This window comes from Accipiter gentilis, chromosome 28 (assembly GCF_929443795.1).
Source record: "Accipiter gentilis chromosome 28, bAccGen1.1, whole genome shotgun sequence".
Taxonomy (NCBI): Eukaryota; Metazoa; Chordata; class Aves; order Accipitriformes; family Accipitridae; genus Astur; species Astur gentilis.
In genome coordinates, this window is record NC_064907.1 from 19,220,212 (window position 1) to 19,239,684 (window position 19,473).

The 19,473-nt window shown below is 46.8% G+C and overlaps 1 protein-coding gene across 2 annotated transcripts in view; it reads left to right on the forward strand.

Annotated features, from left to right (window-relative positions):
• Window positions 1-18,941, forward strand: part of DPYSL2 (dihydropyrimidinase like 2) — a 56,260-nt gene extending 37,319 nt beyond the window's left edge. For both annotated transcript variants that reach the window (XM_049830985.1, XM_049830986.1), the window contains 9 exons: window positions 637-717; window positions 1,622-1,690; window positions 6,273-6,393; window positions 9,863-10,019; window positions 10,178-10,319; window positions 10,540-10,710; window positions 13,560-13,739; window positions 15,191-15,356; window positions 16,039-18,941. In XM_049830985.1, the coding sequence (XP_049686942.1) occupies window positions 637-717; window positions 1,622-1,690; window positions 6,273-6,393; window positions 9,863-10,019; window positions 10,178-10,319; window positions 10,540-10,710; window positions 13,560-13,739; window positions 15,191-15,356; window positions 16,039-16,130 (1,179 nt within the window). In that variant the 3' untranslated portion in view covers window positions 16,131-18,941. The remainder of the gene's footprint in view (window positions 1-636; window positions 718-1,621; window positions 1,691-6,272; window positions 6,394-9,862; window positions 10,020-10,177; window positions 10,320-10,539; window positions 10,711-13,559; window positions 13,740-15,190; window positions 15,357-16,038) is intronic.
• The last annotated feature ends 532 nt before the right edge of the window (window positions 18,942-19,473 follow it).

Below are 19,473 nucleotides of genomic sequence, written 5' to 3' on the forward strand. Positions count from 1 at the left end.
GGAGAGGAATGCCTGGGAGTCATTTGGAACAGTGTAGGAGGCAGTGGTGTATGACAGTTATCTCTAATGACTCTGGTAAGCATTTTAATGAGTGACCATTGACGGAACCGGCGTCAGTTGTGGGTTACTCGACCTGAGCCCTCTCAAACTGGTTGCTGGAGTGGGAAATGACACTGCACCTATCCCATGCAGTGAGAGGGGTGGTGGGTGCAGGTTCTCTGTGAAAATCAAATGTAAGGTTTGGGGTTTTTTCATGCCAGGCACCAGTAGATGAAGGCATGAAACAGTTACAACTCTGTGAGCTCTTTAAAATCACTCCAGCTGTAGGCCTGTGCAGTTGCTGTTTCTTCCTCCAGTGTGGTAAATATACCGAACCTGGCTTTTGGGTAGCGCTGCTTTGCCATATCAGTAGCATCCGACTGTACAGATTGGGAAATTCAGTTACAGGCAGGAAAATGGATCGTACCTATCCAGCAAACCACATCTCGCATTCTTTAATGCTTCTCTTTCTCTTTCTCTTTTCCATTCTGCAAAATTCTGTATGCTGTGAAGGAGTCTGGAGTGTATACTTTATAATAGGTGCGTACCCGAGCGTACACTCAGGGTATACTGTAATGTGTGTTTTCTCTCTTCCAGATATATGAGGTCCTGAGTGTAATCCGGGATATTGGTGCGACAGCTCAAGTGCATGCTGAGAACGGTGACATCATTGCTGAGGTATGTTGTGTTTATTCTGCGGATTATTAACTTCAAAATGCCGGGAGGGATTTAAACTCTTAATTCCTTCTTTGCAAACAGAAAATCACCAAGACTTATTAAAGCATGGCATAGCCGTATCAAGGATGCAAGCAGAGCTGTACATCAAATCTTATCCCCTCATTGTCACTGATAAAGCAGGGTTTCATGGCAGCTTTCAGCTTGTGGTGGCTGTCGGCCGTCTCTGCCTTTCTCCCCATAAGTGAAAGACTGCATCTGGGTGTGACTGTCGCCGTGTACAGTAAAATGTTCTGTGGTAACTAAGACCAGGGGGAGTGGGAAGGGAAATAGCCTCATACAGTAACTGGGATGCTGATGCTTGGGATCTGTTCGTCCTTTAAACAACAACAACGAAAAGTGTTAATAATGTATTTGGATTTAATCTGATCTCCAGCTCACTTTACACATTACGTCTCAAGCATGCAAAACTTGGCGTTGCAGAGGACTTCTGCGTTGTCTGACTGGGGAAGAGCCCACCTGAGTCTTTGAGCCCAGTCACCTGCAGCTGCAGGATGTTTTTTCATGAGATGCTGTTTTGCTGTATCTTTAGAGATTATTTCGTAGGCGCAAATGAGTAGTAAAAGCTGGGGGCTATGAAGCCAGTGTGAAGCAAATCAAAATAAAAAGTTTCCCTGACCTCCTGGGAACAAATCAGCGAGGGTTTTGTGAGCTCTGGTTATTCTCAACAAGGGAAGTTGGACAGGACTCTGGTTGTAAGGCCCTTATGTAAAGCCCCATGTGATTATTAGCTAGCACAGATGCGTAGGATCTCACTTGTACCACTTTCAAACAGCTGTGTTTGCTGCAAGAAAAAATGCATGTTGCTTTAAGTCTTTTTTCCTGCTCTTTTTTCTCTCTGCCGTAGGAGCAGCAAAGGATCCTGGAGCTGGGGATCACAGGCCCTGAAGGGCATGTGCTGAGCAGACCTGAAGAGGTGAGGACGTTGCCACCTTTGCATTTACTCCCCCAATTTACAGCATTTCTGCATTGCCATCAAGTACTTCATATTGGGATGAATGTGGCCAGAAAACCATTTCATCCTGGCTGTAAACATTATTGCTGCATGGGGTAAGGGAAGAGGCTGAGACACTTCTAGGGACTCACTAGTAACTAGTCCCTTCTAGAGAAATAACTGCTGTGGGTACTTATGAGGAATTCCCTCAGCTTCCGTACTGGAGAAGGGGACATCTCCAGGGTGTACTTCATCCAGCCTGAGGTTTGATTCACTCTCTGGAAAAGCTCGTCTCTTTCTGTTAATTATCGGAGATAAACTATAAAGGCTCTGCTCACACATGAGGTGTCTAAAGGGAGGTGAGATGTGTTTGAACCACAGAGCCCATGAGAAGCACTCAAGACACAGAGAGCTGTTGGTACTTAGCTCACCTTCAGTTCAGTCCTTTGAGAGCCCAAACTGGAATCCTACATGAGGAGATGTAGAAAATGTTGAACCTGAAGCACAGGTATGAATCACCAATTCCTTGATTCAGCTGCTGCACAGGAACACTTTTAAGATGGAGTCCCTGAAGAATTACATGCTCTGATTGATGATGTTGGTCTTTATGGAGCTAGACCCTGAAGTTCTTAAGGTTTCTCATTGCTTTCGGTCGAGTTTAGCATAAGTAAAGACTTCAGAATTTAGGTTTATGTAGGCAGGATTTTGCCACGGACTTATCTGATCCCATCTCTTGGGCTTCTCTCTTGGTCCTTATTTTATCAGGACTTCGTCTGAATCAGTAGAAATTTTTAATGTATGCCCAAATCCTGACATTCTGTCTTAGGCACTTGCATAGCTTTCATTACCGTAATATTTGATGATCTGATGAACGTTTTACCGATGGCGGATTTTTATACCAAGGGACGAAGTGGTTTGCTGAATGCACAGAAAGTATGTACCGGAGAGGGGAGCTAATTCTCAGATCTCAGCCTAACGCTTTAATATAGTTAGCCTCCATACTTTAGGGTCAAGCACCCCAATCCCTCTCACTCCCTTGAAGTCTTTAAAATAAATCTCAAGACTAAGAACGAACCTTAAAACTTCCCTTTTCAGGTTGGTTTCCATTGCATTCTTCGTTTCCAGTCTTTCAGTATCTCTAAGCTAGACATCTCACTGTGGCATTTTGGGTTTGTAAAGTCCATCTGTTATGTACAAGCATTTTTTTTTTTTTTTTTTTTTTTGTTCCTCTAAGATGTTGGGGCTTTGCTGACTGCCAGATGTGGCAGCTGGAAGCTGGGGGTGTGAGATCATCCACACGTGCCCCTCATGCTCCCTCTCTATTTCCTCCCCTTGGACCAGACAAGCAGCATCCAAAGACATTTCAGTAGGAATATAAATCATTCAGTTGCTTCATGCAGAAGGGGAAAAAAAATGCTCGACTTGGGCAGTATGTGAATCCTCACAGAATTTGTGTTTGGCTCCGGGAGCTGGGATTTTTTGCTTCCTGAAAGTTGTGAGCAAACACTTCCACTGAGCTTTCCACCCACCACCCCTGCGTTTTTATTTTTTTTTTAATACATATTTTTTGGCTTGCACCAGGAGAGCAGGAACAGATGCCGCCATGACACTTGGGGCTCATCTGTGGAGCACCCCTAAACTTTTGTTGACTTCAAAGGGGGGCTGCTCCTTACCTTAAAAGATCTGGCCATCAAACCAGCCAAGTCTTGTCTGGCTACTTCAAAGCTCATCCTTAGTGGAGCAGGAGCTTTAAAGTGTCAACTGTGTGGTTCCCTGGCTTGCTTGGTTTGTTACATCTGTGCAGAAATGTGTTCTTTCTCAGTATAGCAGAGAAGGCTGCCTGAGGACACGTGGCTGCCTCAAATGAGAATCTTAATTCCTCAAGTAAGGTCTAATTCCCAATGTCGCTGGGCAGCCTCTGTGCAGCTGAACTCAGCTGTGCTGCCTGCCCAGCGTGGAAGCATTTGGTCCAAAATTCTCCTCCTTGAAAGTCATAGGAAACAGAGCAGGAAACGATGTCATCTGGTTTCCTCCCTTCCTTTTCTCCAGCGCGGGAGTAACTGTGTTTTTAAAAGCATACAACTTCCTTTAAGCTGGCTGATGATAAAGGCCAGATTCTGAGGGTGGCAGCAGATCCATAGTTCCTGTTGACTTCAGTAGGAGTGGATGTTTCTTGGTGTCCCTCTGGGGTGGTGTTAACACTAGAATGGGCTTTTCATGCTGCCCCTTACGGAGTGTAAAGCCTGTCCAAAGGTCTTTATGATGGTTGTCGCCTTGGTGAAGAGCTGCTTAATTCAGACCTCCATCTACAGCAAACTAGCGGGAGTTGTTGAAGAAGTCTAAAGTATTTATTAAATCAAAACTCCCATTCATTTCAGTGAGACTTAGTCAGAGTGAAGCATTCAGGGCCTGGCCATGTGCATTTGTGTCTGTCTTGGAGCGTACACATCTTCTCAATGCCCAGGTTGAGCAGAAGGCATGAATTAAGGCTTAAGTTTCACCGCTGACTCACGGGTTTAGCTTGCTCACCTCAGTAACCTGGGTTGAGCCAAGGTGATGGTATTCAGCATGTTGTTCCAGCCAGCAAAGGGAGCCTTAATTAAGACACCACCATCCCAAGTCAGCATCATCCATCACTTTCTGGAAAACTCTCCCCCTCATGGCTCAGATCATTCTGTGATGACTTTTCGGAGCGATCCGTCATTTTTTGTTTTTATTTTAGCCACAAAAACGCTGAAAGCACAAGCAGTCCAAGTGCTCCAGGAAATGTCTGTCTTTTTTTCCGAGAGAACTGCTGTGCTAGGGCTTCTAATGCATACTGGTAATTGCAAACATTCCCCTTTGGACTACTCGTTGGGTTATTGTTATGTGCCTGTCACCATAGCATCTGGGCGCAAGGCATGAATTCAGCAGCCTTGTTCTCTTCTGCGCAGAAAGTCTTCTCCTGCTTAGCAGTTGCTCAAAATGCCTTTTGGTCAAAAGTCTGGAGATGCGTGTTGTTTTATCCTTGTTTTGCAAGTGGGGAAACTAAGGCACAGCATGGAAACGTGCCTTCCAAGTGCTGCAGTGACAGAGCTGTGTGCAGGCCTGCTTTAAACGGGCAGTTTGCAAACTGATGCCATCGCCTGGAAGCATTGGCCCATCCGAGTTCTCTCCTTGTCTCTCAGGAGGGACAAGCATGCTTTTCTTGGCTCTTCCTTGGAGCCTGCGTCTTCCCTGCAAGTGCTGCTGGCTGTGACCTACTCGAGTCGAATGTCCTGGAATAAACACCCTTCCTTGCAGCCTTTTCCATTTGCGTGAGGCAGCTGGGCCAGAAAAAATGTCCCCTTCTGTGTATCACCCTGCCTGGGGAGGGTTAATCAGAAGCCCTGGCATGGTGACAGGCAAGGGCTTTAACCCGTCTGGCACTAGAGCCCAACCTACTGGCTGGGGGGGGGGGGGTGCTGTTTTCTTTTAAAAACTCCCAGCTGTTGCCGTGTTGTTTTTCTTGAGCGGTCCAGCTGCAAACAGAGCAGTGTTACGAGAAGCGGTGGCTTTGTCAGCGTGAGCAGAGCTGTTCTGGGCGCTTGGACGTCAGTCTGGCAAACACACCGTTTCCTAAGCTGATGGGTCCCTAGTCTCCGGTACTTCTTTTGGTGGACCAAGAGCAGAGCTAGGAGCCAGCAGGCGGTGATTCTGGGACTGATGATGTACGGCGCTCGGTCTGCGATAAGTCGCTGCAGAGCAGATTTTCAGAAGTGCTGAGCATGTGCCGGTCTCACCGGAGCCCATGGGAGGTGCTGGTAGCCTCCTGCATTTGGGAATCAGGTGGCTGGTTGCTCTGGGTTTCAATTTCCTCTGTTGTTCGCTTGGAAAATGTCTGTGGTACTGCAGGCTTAGTTCTCCATGGCAGCAGGCACTATGAGCATTACTCTGCTGTTAAATCTGTCATCTGGACTGCTTTGATTAGGATGTGTGATCTGTAAAAGTCTGCAGAGTGATGACGTTCATTCCGAGGCTGTAGTTATACAGTGATCCTCAGTCTTGCTGAGGTTATCTCTCTACACATGCAAGGAAAAGGAGTGGATTTATGGGGTGGTTCACACTCTGTCAGATCCCAAGCCAGATACTGTAGTGGAGGGTACAATTTAGGAGGCTTGTTTGCAAACGTGGCTTACCAGAGTATGCGGCTACAGCATCTCTCTTCCGCGTGGGCTGGAACATGAATAGTTTTGTTGAGTCAACATTTAGTTGCTTATTTTTGTCTAGGTTAAAGAGGGGGCTTAATCATTCTGACCTTGAGCACCTGGGGTGTTATTTTAGGACTTGGTCTCCTTGCAGAGAACCTTCGAAGCAGCCTGGGAGAAAAGGTAGTAATGAGAGGGGACTACAGCTTGATGTCATTTTAATTACCATGATTACACTGTACAGTTTTCTGGCTCAGAATCGGAGAGGTGGAAAGTGTCTCATCTCGGCCCTGCACACCCTGTTTTCCCGTGAAAGCGGAGGCTGTGACCCTCTGAAGGGGAATGGGATATGCTAACGTGTGGAATGTTACTAACTTGCTGCCGACTTTGTTTCTCAGGTGGAGGCAGAGGCTGTGAACCGGGCAATAACCATCGCCAACCAGACCAACTGCCCCCTTTATATCACCAAGGTGATGAGCAAAAGTGCTGCTGATGTCATTGCTCAAGCCAGGAAAAAGGGTAAGTTATTTCCCTTGGATGGAAGCGCCCTATTAGCTCATGCAGTTAACTCCTTGCCAACATAAGCTTCATCCCTACAGGAAAGGTTTCTTTTTCCAGTGTTATCATCCAAGCTCTTTTTTAAAAGGTCCCAAGCAACTGCTTCTGTCTCATCTCCCACAGACAAGTATTCAGTGGTCCTATCAGTGCCAGGAGCTGTTTCTTCTGTTCACCCTAGAGCCCCTCTCTTGACACTCATCCTACCCCATCGAGCCATGCGCCTTCATGTTACTGCAGAGTAATTCCATGCTGTCTCCATTTAATGAATCCCCCTGGAGATTGCAAGTTGTGTCCTCCTTCCAGCTGCTGTGGTCTTTTCCTTGGTGCTTTCTGCTGAGCTGCTTCCTGGCGTCAGAAGTGATTCCCAGAGGTCTCAACTCACAAGCCCTGTTGGATTTACTTGGAGTAGCCGAAAAGGTTACCGATTCTCCTTGCTTGTGAAATAGATACTCCTCGTGGGCTGTCACTCACAGCCTGGCATCCGAACAGGAATTGGGATCAGTAGTCTGGGTTCGGCTGGGAATTGCAGTGGCCTCTGATAACTCTGCCCGAGGATGCTGCAGGGAGCAAGACTCGGACCTGCTGTGGATGCTGCTGCCTTGCGTCTCTTCCCTCTAGCCGAGGTCTGTGAGGGAGCTGCGCTGCTCGGAGTGAGGCAGTAGCTTTTCCCGAGTCCTGACCCTGCTGTCTTGCCCCCAGGGGTACAAGGGTTACAAAGCACAGTGAGCGCCCATCTCCCTGCTTTATTCTGTGACTAAACCCTTCGTTTCTATTTAAAGCAGCTCTGGGTGGGTGAGTAAGCAGGAGGGATGATTTTCCCCCTTCTTTCCTCAGAAGGATTGGATTTAATTTTGTGCAGTCTAAATAAGCCTGAATGGATATACAAATGACATCACTTTCCATCTGGGTGTTTGGTGTGAGAAGAGCTAATTTCCTACCACAGCAAACAGATTTGTGTTGGTGTATTGGCTCAGAAGTATTTTGGTCCCATGATTCCTTTTAAGTGAGTTCAGAGTTGGTGAGGAAGACCGATTTCCAAGGCAACTCTTTCTGTTCATGGCATGGAAACAGCTCAAGCTGTTTGGGATAAACCTTCCTCTCCTAGCTCCATTAGTGGAGATCATGCTGAAATGAGAAGATGTGTTGACACGGCAAAGTGGCTGCATGTTGCGTTACCCCAGAAAACAACTTGATGCCGTTGTGCAACTCAATCCTATAAGCCCGAGAAACATCCTTTCCTTTTTGTAGGTAACGTACTGGCGGCAGATGCACCACAGAGATGGAGCATCAACAAAAACACCTTCTTGCTATGCTCGCTGTCCCCTGAGACCACTAGCTGGCAAGTGGAGAGGGGCGTTGGGATGAGGGACCGTAAGCTTAGATCGCAGAAGCCGTAAAACACAACCTGACGTGGGTGGACGTTACCCTGCCTGTGAAAGGTGCTGGGATTGTCCCAGGTGAATGATCCACAGAACTCGCTTCACTTAGCCTCCTGAGTGAACTAGCCTATGCGGTTTTCATTCAGATTGTGTTTTCTCCTTATAAGGAGAATTTGGGTATAAATGGCCCACCATTCTCTGTTCCTTTATTAAATAATTCGATTTAAATGCTGTGCAGTTACCCAACTGGGTAACCCAGGAGGGCCACACACACTAGCGTTGCCCTCCCAAGCAACAGAGGAAACATAACTGAAGACTATCCAAGGCGAAAACAAAACAGAATTGATTTGCTAAATGGAGAAGAACGAATGTTATTTAAAGCCAGATGTTCCCAGTGGCATTTGTATGGAGGAGATTCCCTGCAGACTCTGTCGTTGGCAGATCTGGGAGCTCAAAACATCGTTCCCTGCAGAACAATCCTCCCAATGTATTGGCCCGCAACAGGCCTCCCATTAATAGCCAGCGTGTGTTTTGCCTTGTTCTGATTTCATAACCCTATTTGTGGCAAGTGATGTCAGACGGCCTCTTCCTCTGCTGGTGGATCCCCTCTGACAAAGGCTGTTCCTACACCTCCTGTTTCAGTGTGGTCCTGGAAGCAGCATGAAGCCAGTTAATGCATCGTTCTGCCTCAGCTAATACGCTCCTTCCCAGCTAGCTTAGAGCCTATAGACATAACAGTAGCTCAGACAATATGGTGAAAGAAAGATGGTATGTTTTTTTACTTCGTACGGGGAGGTGCGTAAGACCCTGCTGACCAATTCTGGGGTCACCTTTACCACTCTCTTCTGATTGAAGTATTTAGGGTTAGTATTTTAACTACCCACATCTTTTGCAGGCAGATACGAACAGATGAAGTGTCTGGGCTCAGAAGCCAGATGGATAGGCACTTAGCAGAGATTTCAGGAAGGTTGCATTTGGTGAGCAGATCTGTGGGGCTACCAGCTTGCATGCTTTTGAAGTTGCAGCATCTTGCATCTGCTTGGTGTGTAGATGTTGCTGCTGTGTTCCAGCTCGCAAAATGTTGTGGCCTTAAGGATCTGCTTAAGGTTCCTTCATGTGGTTCCAGAAATGTTAATGAAGAGGAAGGATGCACTGGTGGTTAGCGCACTGGTCAGAGAGTCAGAAGATCCGATTTCATTTTCTAGCCCTGCCACAGATTTACCGTGTACCCTTGGGGGAATTACTCAGTTTCACTCAGCTGCATTTGTGAACCAGAAACGCTGATAATTCCTCTGGCATGGGCTTTCTCTGTAGGCAGGAAACTTTCCCGATAGGAGTTTTCTCTTACCTGATATATGCACAGAGCCTGCTCCAAGAAACCCAGCCTAGATCTTTAATACATACACTTGTAGGCGCTGTTTTTTCAATTCATGTGCTTCCATGTCCCTTCTAGATCAGACTGAATCTTCTCAGGCTCTTGGAGTTCCCCTCAGCCTCTTTCATAAGGTTCTTGGTCCAGCACACAGTACAATGGATCTTTACAGTAACCCTTTCAAGCACAATTAATCAGCCCCGACCTCAGCAATTGTGTAAAGGCATTGGGCGCGTTTTGCTGCTCCAAGCTCTGGTCAGTAACAGTATCTTTATTATTAACTCAGGTATTTAGTTTTTTGGATACTTAGTCTGAGTAACTGATTTCTGGAAAATTCTCAGTGTTCCTTTAGCGATCTCAAGATAGGCATGCAAAATTAAGAGTTGCTTGTGAAAACATGCCCGTAGGAACATAACACAGTTTCTGAGGAGCATTGAGCAGGCCAGGAGTTTAATGACATCTGATCATCTCGTTATGCAGGCCGGTGAATTCAAGCCAGTGTTGTGTCTCTGTGATCACATACTTAAGAGGCAGTCCCGAGAAACCCTGCAGCGTGTGATGCTGTCATAACTTACCCAGTTTGTCCTTTTTCAGAAGGATGCTTTATGCGTGGAAGCCAGGCTGGAGATGCATGTTGCTTGGTGCTCACAGTGGATTTATCTGCATTCCTGTCCTGTAGGCACCGTGGTGTATGGAGAGCCCATCACAGCCAGCTTGGGTACTGATGGATCTCATTACTGGAGCAAGAATTGGGCTAAGGCGGCAGCTTTTGTTACTTCCCCACCACTGAGTCCTGACCCAACCACTCCTGATTTTCTCAACTCGCTACTGTCGTGGTGAGTAGAGCTTTTGTGTTCATACAAGGTGTGCTTCATCGTGAGACAAGCCGGGGATAAAAATAATAGCTCTTGCCAGCAAGCAAAAGGCTGTTTTACCTTTAGGAGTGAACCTGTGGCAGTAAAATATCTTAAATACCTATCATTGTCATTTCCAGCGGAGACCTCCAAGTTACTGGCAGTGCCCACTGCACCTTCAACACTGCTCAGAAAGCTGTTGGGAAGGACAACTTTACCCTGATCCCTGAAGGAACCAATGGGACTGAAGAGAGGATGTCCATCATCTGGGATAAGGCTGTGGTATGTCACGTTGTCGCAGCCTTAGGCTGCAACTAGACATTCAGAGCCGAAAGACCTGCAGCAGTGTGTTACTGTCTCCCCCCAGACGCTTGTTATGGTCCTTGCGCTTGAGGTTTTTGCTCCTGCGGAGATGGTTGGGAATCTGCTGCGCTGTCAGCTCTTTGCTTTTCAGAGTGGTCCCCACCTGGCTGATGCAGTGACTCCTTTTGTCTTTCCCTAGGTGACTGGCAAGATGGATGAGAACCAGTTTGTCGCTGTGACCAGCACAAACGCAGCTAAAATCTTTAACCTGTACCCGCGGAAGGGCCGTATTGCAGTGGGCTCGGATGCTGATCTGGTTATCTGGGATCCTGACAGCGTCAAGACAATCTCCGCCAAGACTCATAACATAGTAAGGATATTTTCTACGATGCGAGCTCTGCTGCTCGTTTCCTCCTCTCTTCCTTCAATGCCAGACTGTGCTGCCAAGGACTAGAGCTCATGACAACTCAGGGCTTTGTTTTCTCGATGCCCCAAGCCCTCTCTGGTCTTACACCCAGTACGGCTCAGTTGTGTGAGCAGAAGGGAAGATAATCGCTTGAGTCCCAGTCCGAAATCACATGCATACCCAGAGATTCCCCTCAGAGCAAAGAGATTGTCTGCTCTTTCTGAGATCTGAGCACACAGAAAGCTCTTTGCATCTTCTAAAATACCAAAAGGCCTCTTATCACAATGTGTCATTTATGACCTTCTGGCTCGCTAGCAGCGGGAATGTGAACTGCCCCTTTTCTAGCTGGGGTCAGTGAAGCTTGCCAGCTCGTGGACACCTTCGCTGGAGACCTGATCCAGATCAGTGAGTCTGAGTGGATTTACACCAGGTACTGATCTGGCACGTGCCTGTGGAGTCACGTTTAGACGTGATTTTTAAACGTGATTTTACTGGCGATTATCCCAACGTTAGTTGGCCCAGGGAGGCACGGGGCAGCACCCAGACTAACCAGACCTTCCCCTTGTTCCTTCTGCGGCTTTGTGGTGGCACTGTTAGAGGCACTGTCTGCTTGTGGCCCGCAGCTGTGTCCCGTATCTCGTACCTGGCTCCTACAGAGAAAAAGCCGTTCCACCCTGTGGGAAACGGCAGAACGGTCCCAGCGCAAAGGGCTGGTTGGAGTCTCCCTGTGACATTCGGGCACTGTCTCAGAGAAAGCAACCACTGTTTGCATTTGTTGACGACTTGTTTCACTGCTGGCGATGAACCTATGGAATGTTTCCCTGGAAAAAAACCTCCTTGTTCTTTTTTCCGTGAATGCTTTCATTCACTCTGGAGCTGAAGGAGCAAAATTTTCTTCCACACTTGGATCCCTGGGCACATTCACAAAGAAACTTTTTTTTAAAGGTTTGGTTCCCTTCCCTGTGACTTAACTCTGTCAGAATTGGTCACGGATGGCCTGGATTCATCCTGCCTGTGTTTAGACTTCTAACAGAGGCATCCAGACCCAGAAGTCCAGTCACTTCAGTCACCTTAGAGGTGCTTCCAGACTCATCACACCTCCAGTCTGGAGAAGAATGACTTAGAGGAGGGAGCCCAGGGATATACCGCTACTAGGTGCCAAATTTAATGGTCTGAACCTGGGTTTGTGCTTATGAATGGCTCAGAGAGCTGGAAGTAGCTTGCTGGATGGAGTATTTGAAAGTCATTGCCATTTAATGGCTGTTGTCTTTAGGAAATGGATTGGACTCTCTAAAAATTTCCTAACGCAAAGCTCCGAGACCATCTTTTGTGGATATGCTCCAGTACAATCAGGTTTGACTCCATGATTTTGCCATGGATCTGAGCTAGGCTGAAGGAGAACCAGATCCACCATGGAGCGACCATTCAGAAATACTTTATACGCTAAGGACCGCAGATCCCCCTGCAACTCCTGTACCACCTAAGAGGCCTCAGCGCTCAGTGATCAGCTATTGCCAAAGGCCGCATCTCGCAGTTGTGCCGAGACTATGGAGGATGGAGGGCTCTTGTTTTCAGGTGGCTTGTTTAGAGCTTGGAGGGTTGTCTAAGAAATCACAGCTTTTTTTCTTACATGTCCAGCTCTAACCTCTTCCCCTGTCATTGCATTGCCTGTCATACCTGGCATTACACCTGCTGGGGTACTTTTTTGTGTCTCACACTGCACACGTGCCTTGTGTGAGAGGAGAAATTGCTACCAGTGATGCCTGTAGAGTCAAGGCATCCTAGTTTGGTCGAGTATAAAACAAAAGCCCCTTTGAAAGGCAGGGCGGTTGCTGCGACATAGGGAGACGTAGTGATTATGTGGCATCGGATGATTGTTACTTTTTTAAATGCTAGGGCAACACACGGCTATTTTCCAAGAATTGACACTGCTCTTGCCACTGTCTGGCGAGGAAACACGAGGAGCTAGGGAGGGAGATAGTGTTGTTCTTGGAACCCGCCTACTTCATAAGCTTCTAACCAAGCCTCCTCCTTTGCCACCGCAACTTTTTTTCAGGCTGGATCTGGTTCAGTGTCGGTTTAACCGCCATTCTAGCTAACTGTAAATCTGCAGTCAAGCCTACCCGTACTTGTAACACACTTCAAGAGCAAACTCCATTATTAACTCGGTAAAGATGACCTGGATTTGTCTCAGAGATGGTCACTAGAGTAAGAGTCCCCAGATAACATGGCTGTAGTGCATCTCATTGCAGGATGCTTCATGGGTGGGACATTTACCAGTGATTCCTTTAAAACTTGTCTTTTTTTTCCGTGGTGTAACGTTTCCAATCCTGTTAATTGAGGATGGGCAATCCCATTAGAGTAAAACAAGATTGTCCTGGTCCCTGACCCATCAACCAAAACACTGGTTTGAAATACAGCTTTTCAGAATTATCATTATGTTTAGTATGAAACTCAGATAAAACTTCATTTGGCTCCTAAATCCCCTGCAGTTTGGAAGAGACAGGCGCCTAAATGCATTTATAAAGAGGGAGGCTTCGAGATATTCTCATTTGAAACTGTATTTCCTCCTTATGAATCTTGTTGCAATGGAAATTTTGCATGAGGAAATCCTTAATAAATTTAGACTGATAGTAAAGACCAGCCTTTCTGTTAAACCACAGCATATACAACTCAGGTAAGTGCTGTTGAGTTTGCTTCCATCTGTCCTTAAAATTGTGGCAGTTAGCATGACAGGTGATTGCTAATTAAAGCACAGCAGGCTTTGCTGGGATGAATACGTTTGCCTCATGTTGTCTCTTTGTTTGTTCTAGTCTCTGGAGTACAATATCTTTGAAGGCATGGAGTGCCGTGGGTCTCCCCTGGTGGTTATCAGCCAAGGGAAGATCGTGCTGGAGGATGGGAATCTCCATGTCACCGAGGGATCTGGACGGTATATCCCCAGGAAACCGTTCCCTGACTTTGTTTACAAGCGCATCAAAGCAAGGAGCAGGGTGAGTATAAATGGTTGGATGCGCATTTGTTCTCTCACTGAAACTCCTGAGTTAAAGAGGGTGGAAAACAGATGCTATCCCCTGGCTCGCAGACACACACTTCTGCAACAGAAAATGTTCCCTGGGTAGGAGCCATATTTATCTCATTCCTCTTTCATTTTTGCTATTCGCTTGAGTCATTACAGGAATATGCTTTGGCTTGAGCTTTTATTTTCTGCAAATTTTATTTTTCTGCTCTTTAATTCTTATTCTCTGTCTTGGGACACCTATACAGAGCATGTGTCCAGGAACTGTCCGGTTTGGACATGAGTCAATCTGCAAATCACTCGGCAGGCTTCTCCTTCACAGAAGAACCAAGAGGAGTTACTGAGAGCATTTATATATCAAACCTTTCAGCAACAATTTGGAATTCTAATTTATTGTTATAGATACATTATGCTGCTTTCCCTTCTGTCAGATATGATCAGATGCTCTTGTCTGGTGACTGGTGAGTCACAGGCACAGCCTACCGACTGTTTAAAAGTGAGAATTTTCTATTTTTAAGAGGCTAAAAGTGTTGGAAAAGTGCTCCTGTAACCTACACCCATTCACAGCAGAAACTGCCTTTTGATATGCCTTTAGCTGGTAAAAACTGACAGAGAAGGTGACGCTGAACGCAGCTGCAACTTAGTTGCTGAGAATCCAGGGAAGTTTATTTCTAGATGAGGTCAGATTTCTGAGGAGGAAAGTGTTTTGATGTTTGAAGTGTTGCCCTCTCCTGGACAAAACCAGAGTTGTGTTAGTTCCGCTGACCGTAGGTAATCTTCACATTCCTTGCAATTGGTCTTTCTTTAATTGTTCTTTTGAAGAAATAGCAAGTTATCAAAATTACAACCGCAAATAATTTAGCACCGCAGCGAACAGATCCGTGGTTTCTGTTGTGTTCTGGTCTCCCACAGAAATACGTGTCTGAGCTATAAATCCAACTTGGCAGCATCTCAACTGGAATAATTGCATTTAACCCAGTCTAAAGCTCCCGGGCTGGCGATGCGAAGCTAGCCTGGCTCCTCTTTATGCAGGCTTGCCTCTGTCTCAGCAGTGTTTTGCTTTTTGGGGATGAGTAGTAGGTTTCATTTGAGAGTTGCCAGGAGCCTTTAATACAACAGCAGGTAGGTTGAGATCATTACAGGGCAGAACTTGCGGTGCAAGGGACAGACCGGCTGTCTTCTGTAGGCTGCTCGTGCCAGCTAACAGCTAGCTGGCGCCGCAGCGGTCCGGAGCGCGTTTCATTTTCTCCGTGCTGCTTCAGAGACCAGCTACCACCCGAGGACCAGCACGGAGGAGATGATGTGCGCTTTCAAATCCTCTTACCGAAGACAAATCTTGAAGTGTGTGTCGTTGGCTTAGCAACATCTGGCCAGCTGTTTAGTTCTGTTTTGACCCTGAAGACTGCCTGCTTCTGTGTTTTGCAGCTGGCCGAGCTGCGGGGTGTGCCTCGAGGCCTCTACGACGGACCCGTCTGCGAAGTGTCGGTGACACCGAAGACCGTCACGCCAGCGTCTTCAGCTAAGACGTCTCCTGCCAAACAGCAGGCCCCACCCGTGAGGAACCTGCACCAGTCTGGATTCAGCTTGTCTGGTACGTGCTTCCATGGGGCTAAATTGCTTTGAAATCGCGGCTTGTTTATACTCCGGTACGCTGAATTAATTCTGCTGAAATTGGAAGGCAGCGAAAGAGGCTGTGATGTGTTTTTAGCTTGGAGGTTATCCCTTTAGAAAGGGAGAAGAGCAGTGTAGGAGCTGTCATAAAGTCCTGCTTGTTTTCGTGCTGTGGCACGAATGCCGAGCACCCGCGTGCGTTCTGGGCTCAGTCCTCAGCCGGGTGTCTGAAGAGGGCAGATGGCACCAACTTCAGCAGAGCTTTGCCAGCTGAGACCAGCTGTGGATCTGGTAGGTGGCAAATTTGATTTCTCGGCGTGCTGTTTCAGTGAGATAAGGGACAACCATAAAAAAGGACTAAAAAGCTTCGCTAAGGGAAAACCATTTGGCCGACTCTTACCTGGGCAGGGCTGGGAGGCTCAGGTGTACGGTGCGGAGATGCTATCGCAGGACAGGTTTCAGCAGAATTAAGGCACTGGAGGCCAGTAAGGGCTTTTCCTCCAAAGATGATGCATTTTGGTGCACACCGTTGGAGCCTGGCCTGAGAGGACTTGGGTGGGTTTCAGTGCAGCCGTGCTCTCCCGACTCCCTCGTCCTGCAGCTCGCTCATCTCAAAACTCTCGCCGACCCGGGGGACCTGACGTTGCTTCTCTCTCCCGCAGGGGCACAGATCGACGACAACATCCCACGCCGCACGACTCAGCGCATCGTGGCACCGCCGGGCGGACGTGCCAACATCACCAGCTTGGGCTAAGGACCGACCCCTTCTGTGCCCGCCTAGCGGACCGGGGGACGGGGGCACCTGGAGACCCTTTTTGATTCTTTTAGAGCCTGTGACAGTTACTGCGGGCAACCAGTGAGGGGGGGCTGAAGTAAGGCGCCTCTTTCAGTCCCCTCCGATTCCCTTCTCATCCTCACCGACCCCTCTCACTTCCCCCCTCAGCCCCTACACATTTAAAGAAATAAGCCCTGTTTTGACACCTCTGACATGCAAAAGTAAGTGTAAAGAGGATGTTTGAGATATGTGGCCTCTGTCCCATTCAGCATCTTTCTTTTACTAAAGGAAGGATAAAGTGAATTTCCCAGGAGCTGCCTTTAAGACACACACAAAAAAGGAATAAATAAATAAGAAATGTAAAAAATAGCTTTTTTTTTTTTTTTTTTTTTTAAAAAAAAAAAGTCAAGCAGAAGAGTAGTTCAAGGGTTTTAAACTGGATATTCTGTAGGGTTCTGTGTTCCAGCAGAATAGCTAGGCAAGCATGGACGGACATGAATCCCAGCCTGTCTGTAACCATTCCCCACCACCGCCTTTGAGGTCACTGAATAGCTGTCTGCTGCCAAGAGAGAGAAACAGGACCCAGCAGTAGGAATTGAGAAAGCGCATCACACCCAGCCATCGGGTGAGCTAGAATTGTTGGGGACTTCGGTTCTGTTGGTTTGTTGGGTTTTTTTTTTTTTTTTCCTTCTGGATTTTGCTGCAAATTAGGTCCTTGAGGAAACTTTTTTTTTTTTTTTTTTTAATGTTTGTGTGTGTGTTTTTAATATGTTTGTATCATTGTGTTTACGAAGCCTTATCTGAGAACTGGGGTTCTCCCTGTTCTTCCCGGTCCTTCCCGACCCTCATTCAAGTTACAGACTCCCGCCAGTGTCACTGCCGCCCTGGTACTTCAGGTATTCCTAGGTTGCATCATTCCAGCCAACGCTTGCCACTTAGCTGCAATAGGAGGTCGCGGAGCAGGTTCATAAGCTATGGTCTTCACTTCAGTGTACTAGGTCTTGAGCTGGTGCGAAGGGGCTAGATACCAGCTGAGGAGCTGGGACGGAGTCTCCTGAGAAGTTCTTAGTGGCTAGTTTGTCTTCTGTTCCCGGAGGTGGAAATCGATAAGCAGGGGGGCCGTGGGCAAAGAGCAACATGTTGCTTGAAAGATTTCTGTAGCAGCCACCTTCCCCCTTCCTGGCCATGGATGAGCGGTTATTTAAAACTTTAAGAGAGCTTATCTTTCTTTAGCTCTTGTCGAAAGGCCGGCCAGTTGAGCGTGTGCCTGAGCATCTGTGGCAATTCCAGTTCGAGTCCAGATGCCCAGCTGTAGTAACGGGGAGCCTCAGAATAGCTCGATGGGTCAACGGCAGCTGAGAATCTCTCGTACGTGGTGCGAATTTCACAGTCACTCATGCCTTCAGGAATCTGCCTTTGTGCAAATACTCATGAGAAGGCCTGGTGGTTCTCCACCCTTCCTCAGATGCCTGCTGCCTCAGATTTGAGAAACCAGAGGCCGTGAGTGGTCCTTAAATGAATTTAGGAGCCCCGGCTTCTGTGGCAGTCAGCAGGATCTGGGTGTTTAACTGTATTCTGGGATTGGCGGTCTTTTAGCCCTAGTATTGGCGGCTTACTCTTTTCAGGACACGGAGAATAAATCCGCACCATTAGATTCCCACCTAAACTTAGCTGGAGGGCTCGGCGGTCCCGAGGACTTGGCCTGTCTCTTAGCACAGAGAGCTTTTCTACCCGCAGTTAACACAGCGTTACCTCCACTGTCTGTATGCCCTGGCACTTGGCTGCATCTTCTGCTTTCTCTTCTATTTGTACTTTGCCACGTATGTTGACCTTGGTTTTTCCGTATTTGTGAGTATTTTCTTAAATGGTGTTTACAGGTTCTTTTAGGGAAAAAACTATATATGAAGGCTTTTAAGAAACGAGTACCAAATTTGTTGTTTTGAAGCATCAGTGCTGGGATTTGCAAAGGATCTGGAAGCTGCTTAGGTACCCAAACCCTCCCAGCTTCAGCACCTAATTCCTTTAGGCCCCTTTGAACACAAAAGTTAAGAAAAACATTGCCATATTCATCCATGCATTTTGCGTTTAGGTTTAACTATTGGGTCTTTTAGTTTTGCATACAAGAGTTTGCACTTTGTTTGTTAAGTAATCCGTGAACTTAATATATATTGCAGCTACTTTCATTTTTTTTCACCTGTATGTTAAAATCAATTTGAACGAGTTGGGGAGAAAAAAAAAAAAGAATTGCAGATCCGTTTCAATTCTACGAAACACTTGCGGCTCTTCAGTATTCACTTAAGTCTTCCTTTTTTTTTTCCTTCACTGACTCATGATATGACTTTTTAGTTTTAATTTGTTCTTCAAAAGGAAAAAAAAAATCACAAAAAAAGATCATTGCAGGCTATGTAAGCATGTTTTTTCCTGTGAGAGCTCGTCCGCTTTGTGTCTGTTTAATGAATGTCATATGTAAATGCTTAAAGAAAAAAAAAGACGATGACTTAATTAATTAATTAACCGCAGTGACTTGAAGCTCTAAAAATAATAAAAAAAAAAGTAGGATTTAATACTAGCTGGATTTAACCCTTGGATTTGTGATTGTGAACCATGAGTGGAGGAGCTGTAAGTGCTAAAGCTGATCATGTGTGTAGACAAAAAGAAGTACTGATATTTGACCATTGTCTCAATGGCAAACCACCCCACCCCAACCCCAAGTCTTGTGTTTTATTCCTTAAGAACTCTGTGTTATATTACCATGGGAACTCCTAATAAAGACAAAATGTTGTTGTTTCACTAGGTGCATCTGTGTCTCAAGGCGATACGTGTTCTGTGTAACTGCGTACGTTGGCTGGTGTCTCCAACAGATAAAAACTGACCGAGCTCTGAAATCGGTGCTGTTGCAGGCTCGTGGTAGTCCTGTGTAGGAGTAAGACGTACAGCGGCAGAGCTGAAGATAAGGTCCCATGGTTCCTTGGAAGATGGTGATGGTAAAGAGGAAGCAATGGTCCATGGTGTAATTTCCTTTAGAGAAAAGCGAGCCTCTTCTCAGGGCAGTTCTCTGTTTAAAACAGTATTTGGCAAAGTAGAGACAATCGCCTGAAAAATCCTGGCTCCGCATTGCAGAGATCGCTGATGAAATGTGAGCAAAAGGAGCTAAAACTATTGGCGTAGCCCTCAGCCCTCCAATGTGTTTCTACTTGGACCCTCCTAACAGTGATGGAGGAGGGGAGAGAAAGTACAGCCGTAAATAGAAGCCACACACAGATAACTGCATGGGGAGGGTTAGAGCTGGCTGGAAAAACGCCAGCGACGCTTTCGGTGGCGG